General features: G+C 44.7%; 1 protein-coding gene and 1 long non-coding RNA gene across 3 annotated transcripts in view; both read left to right on the forward strand.

The window, feature by feature from the left end:
* The first annotated feature begins 10,385 nt into the window (after nt 1-10,385).
* LOC102091860 (uncharacterized) lies at nt 10,386-20,191 on the forward strand. The gene is made up of 3 exons (XR_010475350.1): nt 10,386-11,600; nt 12,215-12,301; nt 17,519-20,191. It is a non-coding gene; the product is annotated as an uncharacterized LOC102091860 (long non-coding RNA).
* A 322-nt stretch (nt 20,192-20,513) lies between these two features.
* ST8SIA2 (ST8 alpha-N-acetyl-neuraminide alpha-2,8-sialyltransferase 2) overlaps nt 20,514-22,065 on the forward strand; it is a 32,265-nt gene continuing 30,713 nt past the window's right edge. The window contains exon 1 of one of the 2 annotated variants that reach the window (XM_065076623.1): nt 20,514-20,730. In XM_065076623.1, coding sequence (XP_064932695.1) covers nt 20,633-20,730 — 98 coding nt within the window. In that variant the 5' untranslated portion in view covers nt 20,514-20,632. The remainder of the gene's footprint in view (nt 20,731-22,065) is intronic. The other variant, XM_065076624.1, reaches the window with a different exon arrangement.

Raw genomic sequence — 22,065 nt, forward strand, 5'->3', positions numbered from 1 at the left:
GCCCTGCTCCAGAGGAATATGAGCACCTTCCTCCCCTGCTTCCAGAGGAGGCCTGGCATGGTCAGCCAGGACCTTTCCTCCATGCTGCTCTGCAGTAATACCCTACATCAGCCTCCCTGCAGGACCCAGTTATGTCTTCAAGGCACCAGCTCATCCAAGATTTGCTCAACACACAGAAGAGCAATGGGAACTTGTCAGATTAACAGAGTACTCTTCTGTCTAGACTCCCTGTCAAGCCAAATACAATCTTAAAACAAATGGCTTACTGCAACAGCCTCATGGTCATGCCTGGACATTAACAGGAGTAAAGACAAGAGAAGGGATGTATTTTGAGTTTATCTATTTGCTTTATTCTTCCCCTATGAAATGATCTCACGGCTGTTTATGTAGATCTGATGGTGCAGAATTTTGTCTGCTAGAAGAGCAAGCTCAGCACTTGATATGTGGGGGTGGAAAAACCATTACTCAGGCAACGGTGTTGTGCCTTTGATTGGGATGCTTTCATCACATCTGCCTGCGATCATCAATCAAGATCTTTATTTCTTTGCAAGCCAAGAAATAGGTGAGGCTGGAAGAACTCCTCTGGAGATACTGTTAGCTGAAAGAAGCAAGCAAGAAGGATATGAATATTTTTCTAAGAACACGGGAAGCATAATGATTTTTTATCAAAATCTCAGTGTTCTGTAGCTCTGTGGTTTTTTTAATTTTATTTTAAATGCTTTAAGGGAATTTTATTGCTAGATTAAAGTGACCAATACTTAGGCATATGGAAGGGGCCTGATACAAGGTCATGTTTTCATTTAGTGAAAGATTTGGAGATAGAGAATTCAGCCTTTCCCAGTCTTTCTCCTATGGACAGTGCCAATGCAGTGGTACCTCCTGGATGTCCCTAGCTAAATGGCACCAGCTGATCCCTGTTTAGCTCGTTAATGAGAGTATTTCACCCTCACCCCACAGGAGGTCAAGCTCTTGAAATGGCAGCACCACAATGAACACAAAGGAGAGAACTGAGGTTGCCCCAAGACATGACTCACCTATGCTGCAGACAAAATGTCTCCAAGTGTGGGATTCTGATGTGGCCAGAAAGGGTCTGCTGGACCACCTGTGACCTGCCTGGCACCAGACAGGCTGGCCAGACTCTTGCAGACTGCTGGGGAGGTGGCTGTGCGTGCAGAAACCACGAGGGACATGCTGCTTGCCCTGCTAAGCTTTAGCCCTGAATATGATGGTGCTGTGCTAACAACTGAAGCTGTAAGTCTGTATTTAATCCTCCTCACCTGCCCAAGGGGAGTGCAGTAAGATGTGTTGAGATGGCACAGTCTGACATGGCTGTTCTTTGCAGTCCTTTATCTTTACAGTTTCTGTGATGAGCAAAGGGGATGTTAGATCTCATCACCACGTGCTTTAAATTATGCTGAGGTGTGTTTCCATGGCACAAAGGTGCAAGAGACACAAAAGTAGCCCTGTGGGTGAGAAATAATCTGTTACCTTCCAGGGAGCTCCACGTGTATGCAGCTCATGTGCCAATAGTGCAGATGCTGCCTGACTCCGAGCTGGCTGATGCAGCTCTGCAGAGCTCTGAATTATGCTGTACAGACACAGCCACGATGACAGCAGTAAAATGTCGGAGACCTGGGCAGCTACAGGCTCCTCTCGGTCTGCTGGCTCATGCTGAGGGACAGAGGAACTGAGACCCTGAGTGCGAGGAGCAGCACGCAAGTCTACCCTGTCTGCATAAGGACATGGATGGCGTTGCTAACAGGGGTGTCATCTATCCTGGGAGTGCTCTGGTGAAGGGAAATGACCTTCAGGAGTCATGGTAATCCATTAGGCTATGGAGGCACTCTTGGGACTAATTGCAATCAGCCAACAAGATGGTCCTTGTCCAGCATCAGTCACAGGCATGTTTGATTATCTGATTAGTTTGAAAATTTGTCAAAATGATATCTAGAGATCCTGAACTTCCCTGCAAAGGACAAATCCATGACCAGAACATTTTTTTTTATAAGGATGTAGGAATCGTTGTGCCAAATAGAACCAAACATCAGCTTTGCTCTGACATCTGTCTGTAACAGTGATGAGCAGCAGAAGCTTTCTGACAGGAACAGAGGAAATTTATCTCTGTGTCTTTTCACCTTTAGGCAATAGTAGTGTATGTACTTCTTTGGGCAATGTCTAAGCCTTTCTTTTTAAAGGCTCTTACTAGTTTTTTCTGGCCATTAATATTTTTGGCCTCCATGTAATCATGAGGCAATTTATTCTACAGTTTAAACACATGTACAAAAGTACTTATTTTGTATTTGCTTAACGCTGCAACTTGAGAATTTCATTGATGATTCCTTGCTCTTTTGCTGCAAGAACAGTGCAATAATGCCAGTTCCCCCTGATTTTCTTGTGTAGTTATATTGTCACCTGGGCAGGTTGATCCAGCCACTCTTAATCTACCTCATGCCAATGCCAGCAAGCAGTGACAGTGGAGGGATGTGGATGTTGCCATGGGTCAGTAGACCATGAGTTTGTACAGCTTACACAACTGTCTGTTCCGTTGGACCTTTGCTGTCGTTGTTGTCCATGCTGGCTGCATCAAAACCAGCATAGATATGCCTCCCAAGATTACAATCTATCTCCATTAGATAGGACAGGACTCCAGTTCAAAGAGTCACTCATCAAGTGATGGTGGCTGAGATGTGAATGTCTATTAGTGTGACATAAAGGTGGGCTGAAGGCTCAGCCAATATTTGAAGATTCAGGCTGGATATTGATTGCTAACAGCATCTCAACATGGGAATTCTGTGCTTTGAAAACCCCTAATTTTCAGAGGTTCCTGACAACTCTGTGCGAACCTTTAGCTGACTAAAAATGAATCCAGCCTGGAAGTACTCTGCAAGCACCCAGCCTGTTATTGCCACCACTTTTTTCCCTGTACAATATCAAGAAGAATTAAAGACACTGGTAGTTTTTTTGCCCCAAGCAATCATATATAATACATAGTGCAGGGTTGAAGCCCTGCTTGCCTACTTTTGTATTGTCAGAATCTCAGTTGAAGTCAACACTTTGCTTTGCAGAGTCAAAATACCCACAGCAATCTGTATGTTGTCATCTGTGGAGTTAAATCCCTCCAGATAGGGAGGGCAATTCAGGGCTGAACCCATCCTGTGCCTCAGCCAGAGAAGCCCATCGTGAATCATCGGCTTAATGAACACTGTGCTGAGGATTATGCACGGATGCAGGAGGTAGCATTCAAATTTTCCACCAGAAATTAACTGATTGCTTTGATATTTTTTTTCATTTTTTGAAAGATGCAAATGAGGGGAGTTCTCCCTGGCCTCAGAACTCACAGCAATGTTTTTGAGTTGGGATTTCAGTTATGTTACAACATTTGATTTGGAAGGGCAGTCTCACCTGCTGCAAACTTTTTGTAATGGAGAAATGCAGACTTACAACAAGGTCAATATCCACAAAAATTTCTGTTTAAATTGTCGCCTTTAATTAAATCATTTTGTGTATTTGGAAGACTAGCCAGTTCCAGCAGAGTCTCTTTGAAGGGATCTTTTCCAAATATTAGACAAATGGTTTCATTTTATGCCAGCTGAGCTCATCTCTCAGAAGAAACACAAGAGAGCTTTTTGTTTCCCCTAATTATGGGGCAGGGGAAGGCACTGGGAATGACGTGGTATCGCTGAGCAAGGCATGGCATGTGATGCGGGCACCTGGGGAGAGGGCGTTGGAAAAGAACGTGGTTTCTAGTTGTGTAGCACCTTTTCCCTTTGAATAGGGGAGAACAAAGAAATTCTGGATGGAGAAGTGCTCATTGGTTCTGTGGTCCATCTTTATTCTGTCTGGTTTGGAGTCATCCTGATACAATTTTCAGTGGTTTTGTCCCTTCCAGATGTGGGGTTATGTCCATTTCCACCAGTTATAAGAATATTCCTTCATTGACTTCTCCTGTTCAGCTCAGATTAGTTTGATCTCACGCCATCAGCGATTTTCTTCCTTTCTCTAAAGAAAAATCCAAGCAGGGCAGTTTAGGAGCTTGTATCAGCAGAGAAGAGACAGATAAGAAGGCATTAAAGCACTAGAATAACTCAGGAGAGAGCTCAAAGCTAATATAGGGGAGCAGAGGGCTTCTTTCTGCGACCTTCTCTCAGGCCACTTTAGTCTTCAGCATTTCCCAGGTTCCTCTGGTCTGTGGTGGCCAAGTCCCTCACCACTGCCCCAGCAGACCAACAAAGTTTAGCAGGGACCAGCGGCTCAGATGGCTGACCAAAGGCAGAAAGTCTTGGAGGAAAAACAACTGCCCTCCATTGCTGCGGAATCGTGCAGGAGGGGTGGCATCCTTGCTGATAAGGTGGAGTCAAAGACTTGGAAAACAAACTGACTGCCACCAGGAGAAGAACATCCTTATTTGTTACCAAGAAAGGAAAAAAACTCTTCAGCCACATCAGTGAAGCAAAGTCCAAGTGTTCTCTTTAATCCTTCTTAATCATGGTGTTGCTGATTAACATTTGAATAGAGCTTCTAATTAGAAAGAAGAGACACACACAAGCTCGCCCTGCTGAAGAGGTGAATTCTCAGCTCCTACCACTTGTTCCTGCCCATGCTGTGCTGATTAGGGCTTGAATGGGACAATGATTAAAGAGGCCACTGCCACTTTGCAACCTCTCAATAACATAGCTGCATTCAAGGATTTATTTTGAACTAAGACTTGAATAAATGTTTTGCAAATGTGAGCCACTCCTGCTGAACGGGAAGAGCTTTTAACGACTTCTGAAGCACAATTCCATCTTCTTCCTTGCTTTATTGCAGTGATCTGCCTGTGTAGAACATGGCCCATTTGACCATAATGGTATTTCAATTAGGATTGTGGTTGAAGCACATGTATTTCACTTGTTCATCTATTTCATTATTCAAAAAATCAGCTGAAGCCTGGTGAAAACCTGGAAAGTGTGCTATTGAAAAATTACTTCTACCTTCTCAGGAAGAAGTGTTTCAAGTTCATACACCCATTATATAATTTACTACACTTAGTAATTTGCAGTAGGTCTAACCAAAGTCAGGCCTCTGTTGTGCTAGGGACTATCCACAGTCAAAGAAGACCATAGTCCTAATCTCCTAGGAGTTTTTGATCTCTGTTTGAGACAGTTATATCAATCCAATTTTCTATACCTGTCCTCATTACAGAGCCGAGGAACAAAATTGTCACGATTGACCTAAGCATTTTTGGAAATGAGTATGCAGCCACATATGAAGATGTCTGGGTTACAGAGCCCTGGTAGACACATTTCTGCTGCAACAGCCTAAGAAATTACAGCTTCCAGCTGTTTTGCTGCTTATTTTACAAAACTTCTCTCACCTCAGCCTCCTCTGCATATAGGTCCATGTCTTACAACACTTGGTGACAGTGGCTTTGAAAAAGGATGCCAGAACCTGCTCGGGTGCAACTGAGGTCCAGGTACCTGTTCCCCTCTGAGAAGGAGGCAACATCTTAAACCACTGTAGCAACATTCACATGAACCCATCTTTTGGGGACCCTTCTCTCCCAAAGATGCTGATTTAGGGCATTTTGAGACCTCCTGCAGCAAAATGCCTATTTTTTTCTGTAGCTATTAAGTTTGGTGAAGAGAGATGGCAAGTCTTTTGTGGCCTGCGGCATGTGGAACAGATGTTCTGTGGACCCCTCGGCACTAAATTCCCTTTGTTGTCCTCATTTTCCTAAATAGAACTGCAAAATCATCCTTTTCTTAAAAGACATTTTCATAAATGGAAACCTGACAATATTTTCCATCAAGGTACCCAAAATTAGGCTTTGTGATAGACATGGATTCATTATGAGGAGGCATTGAGCTCTTGTGGCTTGAAATCATTACCAGACTATGTGGAACAGAGGCAGAAGCAGCTGAAAAGGGAGAGGCAGAGTATGCAGTATAAGATCAATGGATCTGATTCCATTGTGGTGAAGTAAAAAGATTTTACATAAAGATGTGGAAAAAATAATCTATAAGGGATCCTTCACTTCACAAGTGTCTTTTCTGTAGTGCTGGGCCACAGGCACCTAAATAGGCAAAAAAAGCAACTAGCCAGCTTTTTTTTGTTCCTTAGCTCATCACAAAGGCAGTTTTCTAATAGGTGTTTGGTGAATGACTTGTGACTGGTAGCGCCTGGAAATGGATATTTGGCTTTTGCTGTGCTGAAACTACCAGCTGTGTCCGCTCCACCTGAAAGCTCCACAAAAGCAGAGTCAGCCCCACATCCCACCCTCTCCCGGTTTGTAGGCAGATGCCAGCAGCTGATGCACCTTCAGGGCATGTCTTGGGGTGCACTAACCCCTCAGCCTGCTCTGGAAAACTCATCTGTGGCTGCACATCCAGCATCTCTCTCTTGGCTTTGCAACAAGGTGTGATCTTGAAGGTGCCAGCACAGCTGGAGCCACCAGACAGCGAAGACCTTGACAGTAAATAACAGTGGTTCACCTCTTTGCCATTTATTCTGTCTGGCAACCCAGAGTGGTTTACTGAGTATCATTCTGTTTCTGAAAGCAGGAAAGTGAATGTTGTCTGGGTCTGAGAGTCTCCATCACCCAGATCAAGCTAAATTCAGAGCACAGCCCTCAGCTACAAATCCCTCCAGGGAAATGTCCAAAGCTGAGTAGGAGGTGACCTCTATGGCAGAGAGACTCATCTGGACCTGCCAGCCACAGTGCTGAGGCTCATTAGAGAAGTAGACAGCACTCCCTTAGCCTGGTCCATCACTTGGTGCCACAGGAGCTCCAGGTGGCCTCAAATGTCTGCAGCTGTCAAAGCAAAACGGAAAATTGTTCAATTGACTTGACATTTAACTTCCCACAGCAGCAGCATGGGAGGGAAAATAAAAAAGAAGGGAAGAAGAGACAGGTAGGAGAGGAAGGGCACAATTTGTTGAAAGAGCCTTTTTGAAGGAAGAAGCAAAAAGCAAAATAAAGTGGCACCCACCCACATCTAGAGTTTATCTGCAGAAGCCTGAGTTGGTGCACTCCAGTAATGATCATCATATAAATGCAAAGACATCTCTGCCATTTACCAGATGTTTCCTGGATTTCAAGATAGCTTGTTCCTATGGCCTAAAGAGTGAAAAACTCCTGCACAAGTGCAGCAGAAATACATGAAAAAAAGGCCTCTTCTTGGTCCCTGGCTGTCCCCTGAAAGCTTTCCAGCCCTGCTAACTGCATTTACATCCAGCCTCCCAGCTCTGGGACTGCTCATGCTCAACAATCAAGCTGAAAAAGGAGTTTAGAGAGACCACAATAGACTGGAAACACAACAACCTCTTCCTGATCTGCTCTTGGGAAGCTGGCACTCATCAGCACACTGCCTGCCCAGAGAGGTCCTGATAACCCGCTACAAGCAGGTGGATCCCCACTGTGATGTCTGGTGCGATGGCAAGAACCTGCCGAGCCCTGTGCTCAGAATGTTACCTCTGTGTGGCTTTGGGGATCCTGGTGTCCCTGATTGAAATTCAAAACTCCCAGTGACTTCTATCCCCTTCCACTAACTTTCTAATGTCCCCTGTTATGTGCCCTGTCAGGACCAAGGGCTATTCTTGGATTATTCTGCTTATCACACCCAGCAACAGCAGCCTTCACTGACAGCTCCTGCTGCTGCAAATCAAGGAGGGGCAGGCAGGAATAACTTCCCAAGGCAATGCGAGGAGAGCTGTGGCTCTGTTTGGATGATCTGGGTCCAGAGAGCAGCAGCTGAGATACAGCAGCAAAGCAGGGAAAGGGAGTTTGGAGTTTAATGCCTTCAAACGCAAAACCACCTGGAGTTGAAAAACTGACAGAGCAGTGAAAAGTCACTTACTTTGCAATTAGAAATAAGGAGAGTTTCAGGCACGTGATGAGGTGAAAAGTTTCTGTCTTAACCATTCTGTGCATGCAAGGATGCTTTTAGTGACAAACTTGCTGTCTTCAGGAAGGAACACATTTACAGCCCATGCTAACAAGGAACCAAATTACTGTGCACTGGCACCAGAAGGAGGTATGAAATAAATTGATCAGAGGCACCCTTACTTTTAAAAGTCAAAAATAACATGGCATATAATGTAAAGGACAAAGTTAAGCATTGAAGGCTAGTGACTCATACATAATATAAATTCAAGTGTCATAACAGAGCAATAGTGGAGCAAATTGCTGCAAAATAAAAGACCTGCTAGGTAGCAGTAGGATATTGAAGATGAAGCTCACATAATGATTTTAACATGTTTTGAAACCTGCTGCCATAGTTTGGTTTTGGTTGCTGCGATTTTATTTGGGTTCATTGGAGTGTCAGATGCTCAGACCCTCTGTGGAGGTGAGGGGTGTATTTAGCTTATGCTTGTTGTATAACCAAACCACCAATAACCTAATAAATAATAACTAATAAAAGCAAGGTTCAATTATGTGAAACCCTGAGCATATTATGAATAGAGCAATCCTCCCAGGAGTGGAGGCAAACAGAGAAAGGATGAAACAAGAGGACCTGCACCAAACTAGTGTTAAAATAGCTGCTTTGCTGGCATTTCATTGAGCTCCTTAGGTATGTGTGTGGCATGGTCAACTTGGCAAATTGCTTGGTACAAGGCATTAAAAACACAACAAAATGCCTTAAAATGTCTGGAACAGGATTACAGGTGCAGTTCCCCAGCTTTGGCATTTCCATGTAGCCTGTTACAAAGAGAAAAGTGCTTAGAGAAACACCAGTATGTCCTACCTGTCATCAAAACTAGATCTAATGGGAGGAGAAGGTCCAACAAAAGTTACTGTGGGTGACCCTGTTGCACATGGGATCAGTTTTTTCTCTCCCATCCTGCTCTTGGCATTGGTTGAGCTTTGCATGAGCAAGAAATAGCAGGTCTGGTTCTTCCTTCTTCACAACCAGGAAACCGAGTGGTCCAGACTCTGCCTGGCCCCGCTGATCAGCTTCAAAGGGGGAAGGTAACATTTTTATCCCATGTCACTTTATCAGGCACGTTTTCAAACCTAATTAAGCTTAGCGTTATCATTGTTTTTATCACATTAAGATCCCGCTTGGCTCCCAGCAGCACAGACCACAAAGTCAACACTGCATCTTTAAACAGAAACAACAGATTTTGGTTCAATTAAAAATTCATTAAAATGTAAATTAGTTTGTAGGGTTTTTTTCCTTCTAATGCCTATTCAGCGTGGCACTCTAATGGCGTAAAGTGTTAAGGGGAGGTTAACTCGAAGCACAGAGACAAATTGCTCTCCATATACTCACCTAGTTAAAGTGATCTTGGAAAAGAATTTAACTGTTTTCCCTCATCCACCGGGCTTTCCTCCTCAGGATCTCTGCCTTATTCCAACTGTTTGTCATGATCTCTCTTTGTCTTGCCTTCTTAAGTCTAAACTGAATAATTGACCTTGTTCTGCAGCTTTGTTTTCACTTCTTCTTTGCAATTCTCCTGCAGCTCTTGGGGAATTCTTTTTCTCAACAAGACCTATGCTGAAAGCCAATTGTTTCCTCCCAAAGCCTCTTGGATGTGCCAGAATAGATTTCGTGGATGTTCCCCTTCCAGCAGCTGCACAAGATATGGTGATTTAACCACATATTTTAAAATAATTTGTTGTTTCTAATGTGCTATGAAACCACGTGTGAGCATTATTATTATTATTATTTTCCTTATCGTTGTAAACTCAGTCACTATTGCAAGTTCATTAGGTGTCATTAATTGCTAACAACACATTCAGAATGTATGGTAAATGCAATTTAATTGAGAACTAATTAACTTGTTATAGTTATCTCATTACATGCCAATTAAACTTTTTAACATTCCTTTTCAGTAGATAAAGGAACAGTTAAAATCCCAGGGACCAAATTCAGAGCTGGTGTAAGGGGGGCAGCTTTGCTGCCTTCATCTGTAATGCATTTGCTGACAAGGGGTTTGCTTTGCGTCTTGCATTTTTGTAAGATTAAAGGAAACCAAGGGAGTTCAGGTTAATTTAGTGTGTCTCTGAAGAGGCTGAGAACTTGGAAAAAAACCCACCTCTGATGGTGGTTTTATGTTTCATGAGAGGAACCAAAGCACCGGGGTCAGGAATTTCTGCTCTGCGGCTGAATCAATCTACAGGTTTCGGTAAGCCAGCCTCCAGTTTTTCCCACATCTGCAAATTTTATGGGGGAATGTTTACTTACTATGCCCGATCCAGAGTCCGTGCAAAGGCATCTCTTGATCGTGAGCTTTGGATCGGTGTCTTTGCATTACATAATTTCAGGGGACTTTGCAAACAAACTCCAGCTGATCGCACACAAGAGAGTTCAAGGCAGTGTGATTGACTGTACCTGCCCCCTACCAGCTCTGTGATCAAATCACATTTGCCTAGTTTATGTTTCTCCCCTTTCTCTGCAGGAAAGTGTCAAGCAAACAAAGGAGAGAGAAGTAATGGAGGGGAGAAAAAAAAACAGCAAAGCCATGTGAGTACAAAGGGCTTCCTAGAGACACAAAATAAGCAGCTGGAAGAAAAATGCAGACAATATTGCCTTTAATCTCTAAGATAACCAGGTTCAATCATCTTAGATGTTACTAGTAACATCTGTGGCTTTAAAAAAAAGAAAATACAAAAATCAACCTATAGCTGAGCCATTAAGTTATTAAGTTCACAATGTCACTGTAATGTTGGCTTCAAACCCAAAACAAAACCTTTGAAAGCGAGAAGAATTCAAGAAGCTCTCATTAAAGTGAGAGGTGACTATTCTGGCACTATTGAAGTGAAGGATAAAGTTGCTGAAGGGACTGATGACTAATTTCCATTTTTATTTGCTCACTGCAATAATTGTGTGAGAAACTTAGAAAATATGTGAAGGGACAAGCGGGCAGGTTCAGTGTGGGCTGTACAAGGATTTGACCTGAGTGGCTTTCCCCAGATAGAGGAGTTGCTGCTTCGCAGGGATGGAGGGAGAGGAAGTCCAAGAGTGCTACTCATTTGCCACAGATATCTCAGTGCAATACAGTGAAAGTCATCTGACGTGAATTAAACCAGTTTGGATATGAAGCAACATTAGCATGGACCAATACCTTTGATCAGGGTGCAGAATCATCCCCCAGTCCAGGTGCTGTTGCAAGTTCAGGTTATTCATTTATCTACAGCGAGAGCAAACCATGTTCTACCAGAGCAAGGATATATGAAATAGTGTCAGGAAAAGGAAAATGAAGATAGAGCAGGGAGGCAGGGTGAGCTGTTTGCATCCTTCAAAGGAAAGCAAAGGAGTGCCTGTGAAGATGAACCTTAATTTAAACCACAGGGAAGAAGAGTGTTAATGCAACACCCATCTCATGCTGCTTTTCCGATAAGGGCTATAATACAGCAAAAGTGGCTGAAGAGGCTTTTCTCAGAGAATTTTCTAACCAACTTTGTAAAGCCAAGAAGGCAAAACTCTCCTGGAGACCTTTCATGTTCTTAGTTCACTGAATTCAAATGTTTATGTGAGTCTTCTGCAACTATTGTCATTTAAATAGCTCGCGCTCCTCAAGTGGGAAGGGTGGCTGTGATGCAGTGTTGTGGAGGCTACCAGTACATACCAGAAGCCTCAAGAACTCTTCAGCATTTCTATCCGGGATGTGCTAAGATGGTAATACTTGCATGGTGAATGTGTTTTTACTGTGTGTTTTTTATGATGTTTTCATTATGTGCTTTTATTATGTGGTTATAAGCTCCTAGAATGGAAACAGGAGCGATAAAGCTTGATTATTATGATCTCATATATAAATGGAGAGTATTTTTTTTCCAGAAGGAACCTATGAATGACAGACAAGCTTGATTGGGATGCCAGTGCAAGTATTAAGTCTACTCTTGGAGTAATTAAATCCAGCTCCTCAAGTCAAGTCAAGGTTGATGCTTCTGAGCCCTCTCGAAGTCATTCAGACCCTCAGGTTTGCATGTCTGGAGAGGCAACTGGGAGACTTGGTGCCCTGTGTCCCCACAGGTCTCCAGAACCCTCAGGCCACAGGGGACTCCCTCTTTTGAAATCTCCAAAGCTGAAGCAGAAGCTAAATTCAGAAACAAAACAGAGTGGCCCAGGATTTTGGTTGAGATCGTTTCTGATGAGGTCAAATTCAGACATCAGAGTCAAGAACTGTAAAGTGAGACTGTGTTCACATTTAGGGCTCATTGTTTTGTGATATGGAAGGTCTGATGAGTGCTAATGAATACCCTGTGTTCTCCCTTGCTCTCCCCATGGCACAGTGCAGCCTCCTGCTATGCTGCTGCTGGTCCAGCTGCTGACTGCACCATCCTGACGAAATCCAGGGCTTGTTCCAGTCCGAAGAGAAGGTGAACCATTTTAGTAGCATTTATTTATGGTGGCCAAGGTAACAGGCTCTTCATCAGGAGCTGCAGGGACTCAGCACCTTGCAGAATCAGGCCTTTCAGTGAGTTCAGAGTTAACCTTTGTGCAGTTCCCTCATGCAATGCTGCACTTTATACATGTTCCCATGTGCCAATGCAAGTATTCATCAGGTCGATGAACATTGTGACTGGCTTCAGCTGACACAGATTCTGCTTTTTCCTGTGCTATATTGGAGATCTGTTCTTTGCAATGCTCCTTTCATTGTTCACCTACCCTGGAGACAGCAGCTTTCTGTGAAATATATCTTGCAGGCATCTTGGTGTGAACAGAGCCTTTTCTCTTACAGACCTGAGATGACTATTAGTATCCAAAATTCCCTGCAAAGGCCCATGAATGAGCTGGTGAGACCAGGGGGAAAGCATGGTGTAGGTGTGCTCTGGAAGAGGAAACACCCTGGCTTTCAAGGAAGCAAAAGAATCTTCCTGTCATTTATTTATAAAAAGAAGCAAGGGAAATCTTTCTCGTTCCTCCAAATAAAACTCTCTCATCCCTTAACTCTAACTGTTTGATAATCCCACAAGGAGTAGAAGCATTTCCCCATCCTTTGTAGATTTTGTGCCTTGTATTGTTGCTTGCTAAATATGTGCCAGCGCACCACTTACTGCAGCGTGCAGGCTCGTGATCTTTGCATGGCTTCTTTCCCTCTAGGAATGCCATAAATAAATCACTAGGTCAGGAAGGCTGTTACATGCCTGGGGTGTCTCTCCCCCACACTGGCTCTTTTACTCTCTCTTACTCCTTCAACATTTGTACAGAGCACTTAAACCTGCCAGGAGCATTATGTGCAGTCTCCCCCTTCTGCTGGTATCTTGTTGTGTGAGGTGGAATTCAGCTGCAGATCAATCATTCATATTCCTCACCACAGAGGACACTAATGATCTAAGATCAGAGAAAATAAATAAATAAATCACATTTAGGCACAAGCTGCTCTGACGTTTTCCTTCCCGAGGAACGTGCTCACCCAACTGACCCCTTGCCTTTCCACAGAGGTGGGTTCTCAAGCACGTGGTGCTGCACAACCAGGGCCATGTATCCAACAACTTTAATTTAGGATCCAGATGGGAAGTATGAAACTGAAAATATTCTGTTCCTGCTGTGACTAGGGATAATAATAACCTAAGAGCTTTTTGGATCAAATGTAGGTGATTCCTTTGGTGTTGGTCACCAAGAAACAAACTCCAGGTGAACAAGTTCTGTTCTTGCTCCCACAGGAGAAGCATTAAAGACCTTTTGTACAGCACTTTCTTAGCTGTTAGATAGAGGTGCAGAGAAGAAAGACTTGCATTCTTCATGTTGCCCCTTAAGATTTTCTCATTTTTACTAAATAGAACATATTGTTGAATCTTATGTTTTCCTTGCAAAGAAGTTCTCATTTGCAAAGGACCATGTGTGCATGCAATTTTTTTTTCCCTTTTTTTCTGGTTGTTTTAATTGCTGTTGTAATCTACATTTTGCAAAGATTTAGATCAAAATTTTCCAGAGGACCACAAGAATACCAGGAAAAAGCAAGACAGCTTTCTTGCAGGCTTTCTCAGGCATGTTCATCACTAAGGTGACAGATTTTTGAATGGCTAGCAGCACTGTCATCTATATTTATTTTATGACCCTCAAAGGAGGGTCATAAGGATTTCCCTCCTCTTTATCTATTCTTATCTATTCAGCTCTTTTTTTTCAGTCTGACTTCTCACAGGCAGAAACAATCTGAAATCTCAAGTTAATCTTGCAAGAAACATCCTCCTCTACTTTGTGGTGCCCAGATACAGTTTATTTCTTCACCCTGCATGTAGGATTGTTCAGCCAAACTAGGTAGATTTACCTCCTCAACACAGTTGTGGGGAGTAATTGGGTTTCTCTCAAGTATAGGACAAGATTAATCAAACCTGCCGACTTGAAACAGGCCCAAACTAGAGTCAAATATGACCCCTGCTTTAAGGACCATGAAATGCAGACAGAAGTACCGTGATAAAGGTGAACTCTGCAGAAACAAACCTAAAAGAAATGCCACATTTTAGCAGCTTTGAACTGAGATAAGAGACAAAATTCAAAACCTGATGACGTCTCAGTTTGGCATTTGAAACCTTTATCTGTTTATCAGACACTTAAAATCTACCATTATAAGTAAGAAATGTTTATCGGTTTGGAATTATCTTGGAGGGATGAGTTACATTCAAATCATTGCTGGTCAGACGTGAGAAGTGTGTGTGCTTTATATGCACCAAGCACACGTGTGTATTCTGAGTCACTGAAAATACAGCTTTGCTGGGTTAATTATTTCTCTGTGGAGCAGGAAGAACAAGGGTGAAGTGTGTGGGCTGGGGCAGAAACAGGGAACAGGGCAGGTATCTCGTGTCATTTTTGTTTCCAGACTATTAGCAAAGGGCTTCTTTGTTCCTCTGATGACTGTGCAAGAAAAATGCTGCAATTGCAGGTCTGCAGACAAGGCTGGGACAGCTTGGATCAGCCTGGGGTGCCGACACTGGCATTGACCTTCGGGCACTCGGTTCTCCCGGCTGCGCAGTTTCGCCCAGGTCGATGGAAACGCAGCAATTGTCTCCGCTCTTCAAAGCTGAAGTATCTTTCAGCCCTTTCTTCTCCTGCCTTGGGCTCCACAGTGCCATTCAGCATACCAAGGATGAGCAAAACATACCCAGGTTTGAGAAATCCTCCCAAAAGTTGGTGTCCCCCCCATTACATATATATATCTATATCTATACATATACACACGTGCACACCCAGCACTGCCACCCAGTGGCATGCTAACACAAAAGGGGGGGGTTGTGAAATCTTATTTTAGTTTTTGGGTTTTGTTTTCCCCAAATGCCATGAATACTATATAAAAACTTCATACGGGCACATACTCAGCTCTGCTGTCCCAGCCATGAGGTGCCCGGCTGGGCACGCACACGGCCAGGCTGTAAAGTCGTGCCAGCCGTACAGCCGCAGGTGGAAATATCAACACCTTAGAATCAGGTCCAGATAACGGGCAATTTGCAATTGTCACACATATTCCACCTCTTCCCTTTTTTCTACCTTTTCCCTTTTTTTGTGTGTGCATGGTTAATTGTGAGGGGGAGGACGGCAGACCTTATCTCTTGCGACTAGTGGTGGCAAAACTGAAAAATTGTTTTCATTACCAGGTTGGAAGGCTTTTCACATGCAAATTATCAATATCATTGTGAATGTGGCATTTTTATTAATCCAAACCAGCTTATCTGACCACAAAGAAAGAAAGATCATTCTTGTTTTATATCAAACATTTTGCTCTGACAAGGGTGAGTCATATTTGATGAAATGTTGCATGGATCACACCATTTTTGCAATTTACTGCAGGAAAGAAAGGAATAGAAGGGGCTAGTAGATGGTGTTGGATTTGGGGATTTTTGGGCGGGTTTTGGTTTTTGTTTTGGTGAGGGCTTTTTTTTCTTTTTCTTTTTCTTTTTCTTTTTCTTTTTCTTTTTCTTTTTCTTTTTCTTTTTCTTTTTCTTTTTCTTTTTCTTTTTCTTTTTCTCTTCATCATCAAATGATGCCCCTTTACATCAGCACTTTAACTTCTCTACTTCAACATCAAAGGAACTGATCTGGTTTTATAGATGTATTTTTGTCTCTCTATTGTGTGCACTTCTCCTTCAAACACTGGGAAAATAAGGTCACGTTCCCTACTGAGTCCATCCTTTTCTATTGATTTTACTTTCTTAAAATCCTAATAGAGCTTGAAATTAATACAGTCTGATTTTCTTCTCCCTTTCTCGTGAATCACCTTAGCTTTCTCATTGCTGCTACACCACTCTGGGTATAAAGAAGGCGACAGACTTGCAGTCCTCCTTCCAAAGGAAAAAATCCCTGAAAAATCCCAGTTCAATAGAGGATGTGCCACAGAAAGTTACAGACTCCTCTGATGTGGCTAAATTGAGATTCACTGATATTAGGATATGTCTAAATGCCTCTGCTAGGGCTGCATTTCAGTGCTGTTTGCCTCTCAAAAAAGAACAAACCCTGTCTATGACTAATAATTTGTCCAGGGCTTAGGAGTCCTTTAATAAGACTCACAGCTCCTCCAGGTGAATGTACTTTAGTAATGGACCAACCTGCTTTGGGATCCAGCTGGAAACTTTTCCCCAAGGGTAAATAAAGCCAGGTGAGGAGCCTGACAGCTCTAGAAGCTGCTTGGTTGCTATCAGTGTTTTTCCATCCATGAGCAAAGATGCTGGAGTGGTGGTCTCTGATCCCTCGCTCTGCATGAAGACCAGCAAGAGCATTCAGGAGAAGATGGAGGGCATCAAACCTACTGAATCAGCATCCTTCCTTCTGCTAATGAACTCATTGGGGAGGAAAAGACACTTCATGCCCCTTGGGGGTCACTTGACTTTTGTGGGAGGGGCCGATATTTTCATTGGAGAAAGCACCTAGACGCAGGTTCGTTACCAATGAGGCAATGAAACATCATGACCCTGGTTAATACCAGCTCCCATTTCTCATGCTCGTTCATCACATCAGAGTACTGTTCAGCTGTATAAAATGGGCCGTAAACTTTGTTCATTTTGGCTGGCAGATATGATAAAGGTTATGTGTGTTTTGCAGCTTTACGAATTTGATGGCGAAAGGTCCCCTGAGACCTTTCGCTGCACAAGGTCTTACCATTCGTCGTAGCACAGCAAAGACCTCGTGGGTCATCTTCTCTGTCCCTCCTCTGCTTGCTCAGGAGCCACTACCTTTCTCAATGATGCTTCTCGTCTAGATTAAAAACATTTAAAATATGTATTATTTTTGCACGCTCTGTGTATCTGTGCCTTTCATACCCACATCTTAAATTCATCACTTCTCTGTCCATTGTTTGTAAATGTCCCTAGGTGTTTAAGTCTTATTCTCTGAATCCTCCGAGCTATTGTTGGGGAATGTGACTATTACATATTCCTGATATTTCTCAAAGGTCAAAAGAAAATGTAAAAATGCCATTTCTTTTCTCTTCTCCCTTCAAAGCAGCAAAATGCAATATTGTTCTGGTGCAGTTACTTTTGCCGTTATGCTAAGATATTTTTTTTTCAGTACACCTTATTGTATTTACTGCAAATGTTCTGGATACAGAATTATTTCCTCAAATTATTAGGAACTAGAGGATATAATAGCCTTTTATTCTGTTTCAGAACATATTACTCTACAACAACAGTCTATTTGTGACAGTTTGCTCTCATCTTCCTGCAACCCATCTTACAAATGAGACATAAAATTGAGGCTTTGGACGCTTACGGACCCAATCCTGCAACATTTATGCACCTGGTTAAGCTGAATCATGTGAAGATTCCTAGCGGATTGAATGTGCAGAATGACTAATACTTGAGAAACTATGGCGACAGTTTGCAGTTCTTTGGGATAAAGAGGAATGCATGAAACTAGGGTGTGTTATCTCCTCCTCTCCCCAAATCTGGCCAGAATGCTCTAAAGGATGGACTTGGAGTGAATACAGGGTAAAATGTTCTCTCCTGCAGTCAGTACCTATTATATTCATTTCTTTCTGCTGCTATAGTAAGACTCCTGATTGTGCAATATTTAGCCCCCAGCAGTGCAACAAGATCTCCAGGTTTACATCGCAGAGTCACACTTGGTGATGTTATACAGCCTTGTTAATTGATTACAAAATAATTCAGCGCGCTGCACTGTTCCTGCATCTTCAGTGTAGCTTTGCTGCCTCCTCATTCGAAACCAGCTGTACTTCAAGGTCCTGGTCCCTGTGTTTGAAGCCTGAAGAGCTGAAGAATGACCTTTCTCTTCGACCTACATCTTTCATAGGAATAAAGCAACAGATGACACCAAGTACGGGATTCACAGAGCTCTTTGTGCAAGCCCCGAGCAGTGGAGCTTTCCAGTGAAGGGCATCAAGCTTAACTCTCAGCTCACCCTGCAAGGAGGGGTTTGGTTTTTGTTGTTTTGTTTTGTTTTTTTTTCATTTCAGCAGCATTTCCATTGACTTATGCAGGAGCAGAGTCAAATCCCAGCATGTTTTTTAAGACAAGCTACTCCACAGCAGGAGCAGATCTCGGTAGATAGGATGTCCCTGTCCCTGTGGGACTCCCCATCCAGGCAAACCAACTCCCACCACACACTGAATGATTCCCACACTTATTGCTCAGCCTCCATTGAGATTTCTGGTTTTGCACATTTCCATCGTGATTGGCAACTGAAACAGGAAGATCAGACAAAAGAAGCTGAAACACCACCTGGGATGGAGCTGAAAAAAAAGATGCAGGAGCAGATATCTCCATCTGTATTCTCCAGGATGTGTAAGCTGGGAAACCAGCTGCGGTGCGGTGCTCCCGAATCACAGGGGACTGGTGCTCTGCCCCGCTGCATCTCGGGAAACCCCTGTGTCAGTCCCTGTCCCAGCAAGGTCACCTTAAAGCCTGTTTCCCCATCCTCAGGCCAGTCACACTGTTGTGAAACTCCAGAATAGGGTGAGGAAAGGGAGTCCAAGAAGAATAAAACAGAGGAAAATGAGGCTTTTCTCAGATTTATGCAGAAGGTAAATTATGGGGCTACTCAGACCACCTGAAATCACTTTCTCCCCAGGGGCCTGAATATGCTCTATTACAAAAGCTGCATATGGAACTGTAAATTTGCCATATATACTATAGTATAATTGTAGCAGACTCACCTATGTTGTATTTTTTACCTATAAACGTAACAGTGATTTGTTTGTCTCCTCTTTATACAGGAATTTCAGAGCCCCCTGGAAAGCACATTGGCCATAATGGGCTCCTTCCACCATTTAATCCAGATAAATGGAAAACTCCTCTGCTAAATATGCCTTCCTGTACACAAAACTGGTGCTACACACTCAATACGTATGGATGCATCCCCATGCAAAGCACCTCAGCATCCTCGGTAGGAATCATGCAACATTGACAGCATATCACACCCTGAGCAACATACTTTTTGTATTGATGCAAAAAGCCGTGCACAGAAGGGAAAATGGCAGCTTTCCAAGTGGCCCCAGTTAATAGCTCTGTTTTGCTTAATGGTGCCTCCCATTCAGACTAAAGATGCTGTTTTAAATATGTAAGCAATTAGTATCTCTCTCTCTCAACACATCTGTGCTTCTTCTGTCTGCTGCATTATAAATCCACTGCGTCCCTCTCTAGTTCAGCGGTGCACGTATCACCAGATATTCTGATTTTTCAGCAACTTTGTGGTCTGAAAGAATTATGCTTGCATTTGGAGACACCCTGCCAGGCTGGCCCTGCCTAAACCTTGGCACAGCTGGTCTCTCCTCTCCAGGGCCGGGTGCAGGACTAAACAGATAACAGGGATGCAGGGAAAGGATCACTTAGTCTTTTTTTTTTTTTGGCTGTTCTTTTGTCCAGCCAGTCCATTTTTCCTTATTCCCAACTTTCATACACTTTAATCTCCCTTTCTGGATAAAAACTCCAGCCTTTTCTCTCCATAACAAAATCTAAGGCTATGCCTGTAGCCTGCAGGTTGGTCATAGGGGCTGTGAGAGTGGCAGAGTTGCCTCCAGGTGCCTCAGAAGCAGAGCCCCTTGCGTGGTTTCTACTTAATAAATTCTACCTTTTCAAACTACGGCGAGATGTAAAGAGTTGTGGCAGGACTGGTGTAGTTATGATGGTCAATATTTATAGCAAAGAAATTTATTATTACCAAAACGGGTATTAACAGTAATCGAGATGGTTGTGATTAGTTATTAATCATCATTGTTTACAATACGTTTTCTATCCCAAAAGATCTGCTTTATTGCACGCACGTTGCGTGAGAAGGTACAATCACCACCACCGCAAACAGGAGTGCGCTTTGTCTTATTTTATTGCAGTTTTTGTCCTTTCGGGGAAAAAAACACTCGCCTGCGCGTTTCCTCCCCCCCAGCCAGGACTGACCCCGCCACACCGCGCCGGTGCGCACAAGGCAGGGGCCGCGCCACGGCCGCGCAGGGAAAGCGACAACATAAAGCAAAGCCCGTGCACCGGGGGCACCGCCGAGGGTGACGGGCCCTCCCCAAGACAGGACGAGGGGCAACTGCTCCCGGAGCGCCGCGGGAACCCGCCGCAAACTTTATCGGCGGGGGGCGGTGGGGGCTGAGCCCGCCCCGTCCGCCCCCTCCCCGCGCCGGGCGGGGCGGGACGGGCGCTCCGCGGGCGCCGAGGGGCGGAGCGGCCCCGCCGGGCGGCGGCGGCGCCGAGCCCGGGACGCGGCGCCGCGTTCCGCACCCCGCGGAGCGGCCCGGCCCAGCCCAGCCCAGCCCGGGAGCCATGCCGCTGCCGTGCCGGGGCTGGACGCTGGCGTTGCTCACGCTGTTGGTCGGTTTCCTCATCTTCGCTGATATCTCCGAGATCGAGGAGGAGAGCGGGTAAATACCCCCCTTCCCTGCCGCGGAGGGGCGCGGAGGGTAGGAGTGCTGGCGGCGGAGAAGGAGGCGGAGGAGGCGGTGGCGGAGAAGGGGGGGGCAGGCGGGCGCTCGGACAGTTTCTTTGTCTCCGGCTTTCCCCGTTTCTTGCCGCGCCGGAGTGGAAAGGGAGCTCGCTCCGCTCCCGCGCAGCGCCGCGGAGCCGGTGCAACCCCAGGCGGGACCGCCCCGCTGCCGGGCACGGTGCCGGGGGGCAGCCACGCGGGTCCGGGCAAGGGGGCGGAAGCTGGTGCCGCTCCCGTTAGAGCTGCTGAGATAGCGGTCCGGTTAGGGATGCTGGAGCAGGTACTGGACCCGTTAGAGACGCTGAGGTACCCAACCGGGTAGGGGTGCTGGAGCAGGTACCGGTCCGGGTAGAGATGCTCAGTCAGGTACATGTGTAGGTAGGGATGCTGGAGCAGGTACCAGTGTGGTTAGGGATGTTGGAACAGATACTGGTCTGGAGAGAGGGGTTTGGGTACGGTGCTCAGGTGTTACTGATGGAGCAGGTCCCTGAGTGGGATGTTGGTGCAGGCTGTCTGCTGGCCGGCGGTGGTGGGGCATGGTGTATCCCGGGGGGCTTGGGATGCTGGTACTGGTCTGGATGGGTGTGGTGGAGAGGGCACCCGTTTGTGGGGATGATGGATAAGGAGCCAGTCTGCAGGGTGGGAGAAATTGAACAGGGACCGGTTGGGTGGGGGTGATGGAGCAGGGAGGGGGAGCTCAACCCACTTTTCTGTCCCCATGGGCTGCATCAGGGGCTTTGTGATCATCTCTTCCTGGTCACCTACAGGGTGTTTAGCTGCAGGTGCCCTGCATGGCTGGGGCTAAAGCAGCCCCTTAGTCTGAGGAGAGAAGCAACACCCTACCCACCCCATAAACCCCATCTCTGAGGACTGCTTGGAAACTTAGGGAATGAGAGGAACAAATGCAGAGAGAAGGGTTTGTGTTAACTTGAGGAACTCACTACAGCAGTGTGGGAAAACAAATAATTTTGTTAACATGGGGTGCACTCAAAGTACCCAAATGGCACATGGTCTGGCTGTTTGGGACCAGGTGAGATTTCCTGCTGTGTTACATCAAAACAAACACCTGGCACTGGAGGCTGAAATGGTAAATTAAATGCCGTGATGTTTGCCATTGTTTCATTGTTACATTTTATTGGGTGCCACAGACAAGAAGTGCTTAAAGGTTGGTAGCCTTGTCCAGAAACATCCAGCACCAGACTGTAGGTTACCAGGCTAGATGAATTGTTGCTCTGCAATGAGCTGGCACTATCTATGTAATGATAAAGGAAAT

Source organism: Columba livia, chromosome 11 (assembly GCF_036013475.1).
Source record: "Columba livia isolate bColLiv1 breed racing homer chromosome 11, bColLiv1.pat.W.v2, whole genome shotgun sequence".
In the NCBI taxonomy this organism is placed as follows: domain Eukaryota; kingdom Metazoa; phylum Chordata; class Aves; order Columbiformes; family Columbidae; genus Columba; species Columba livia.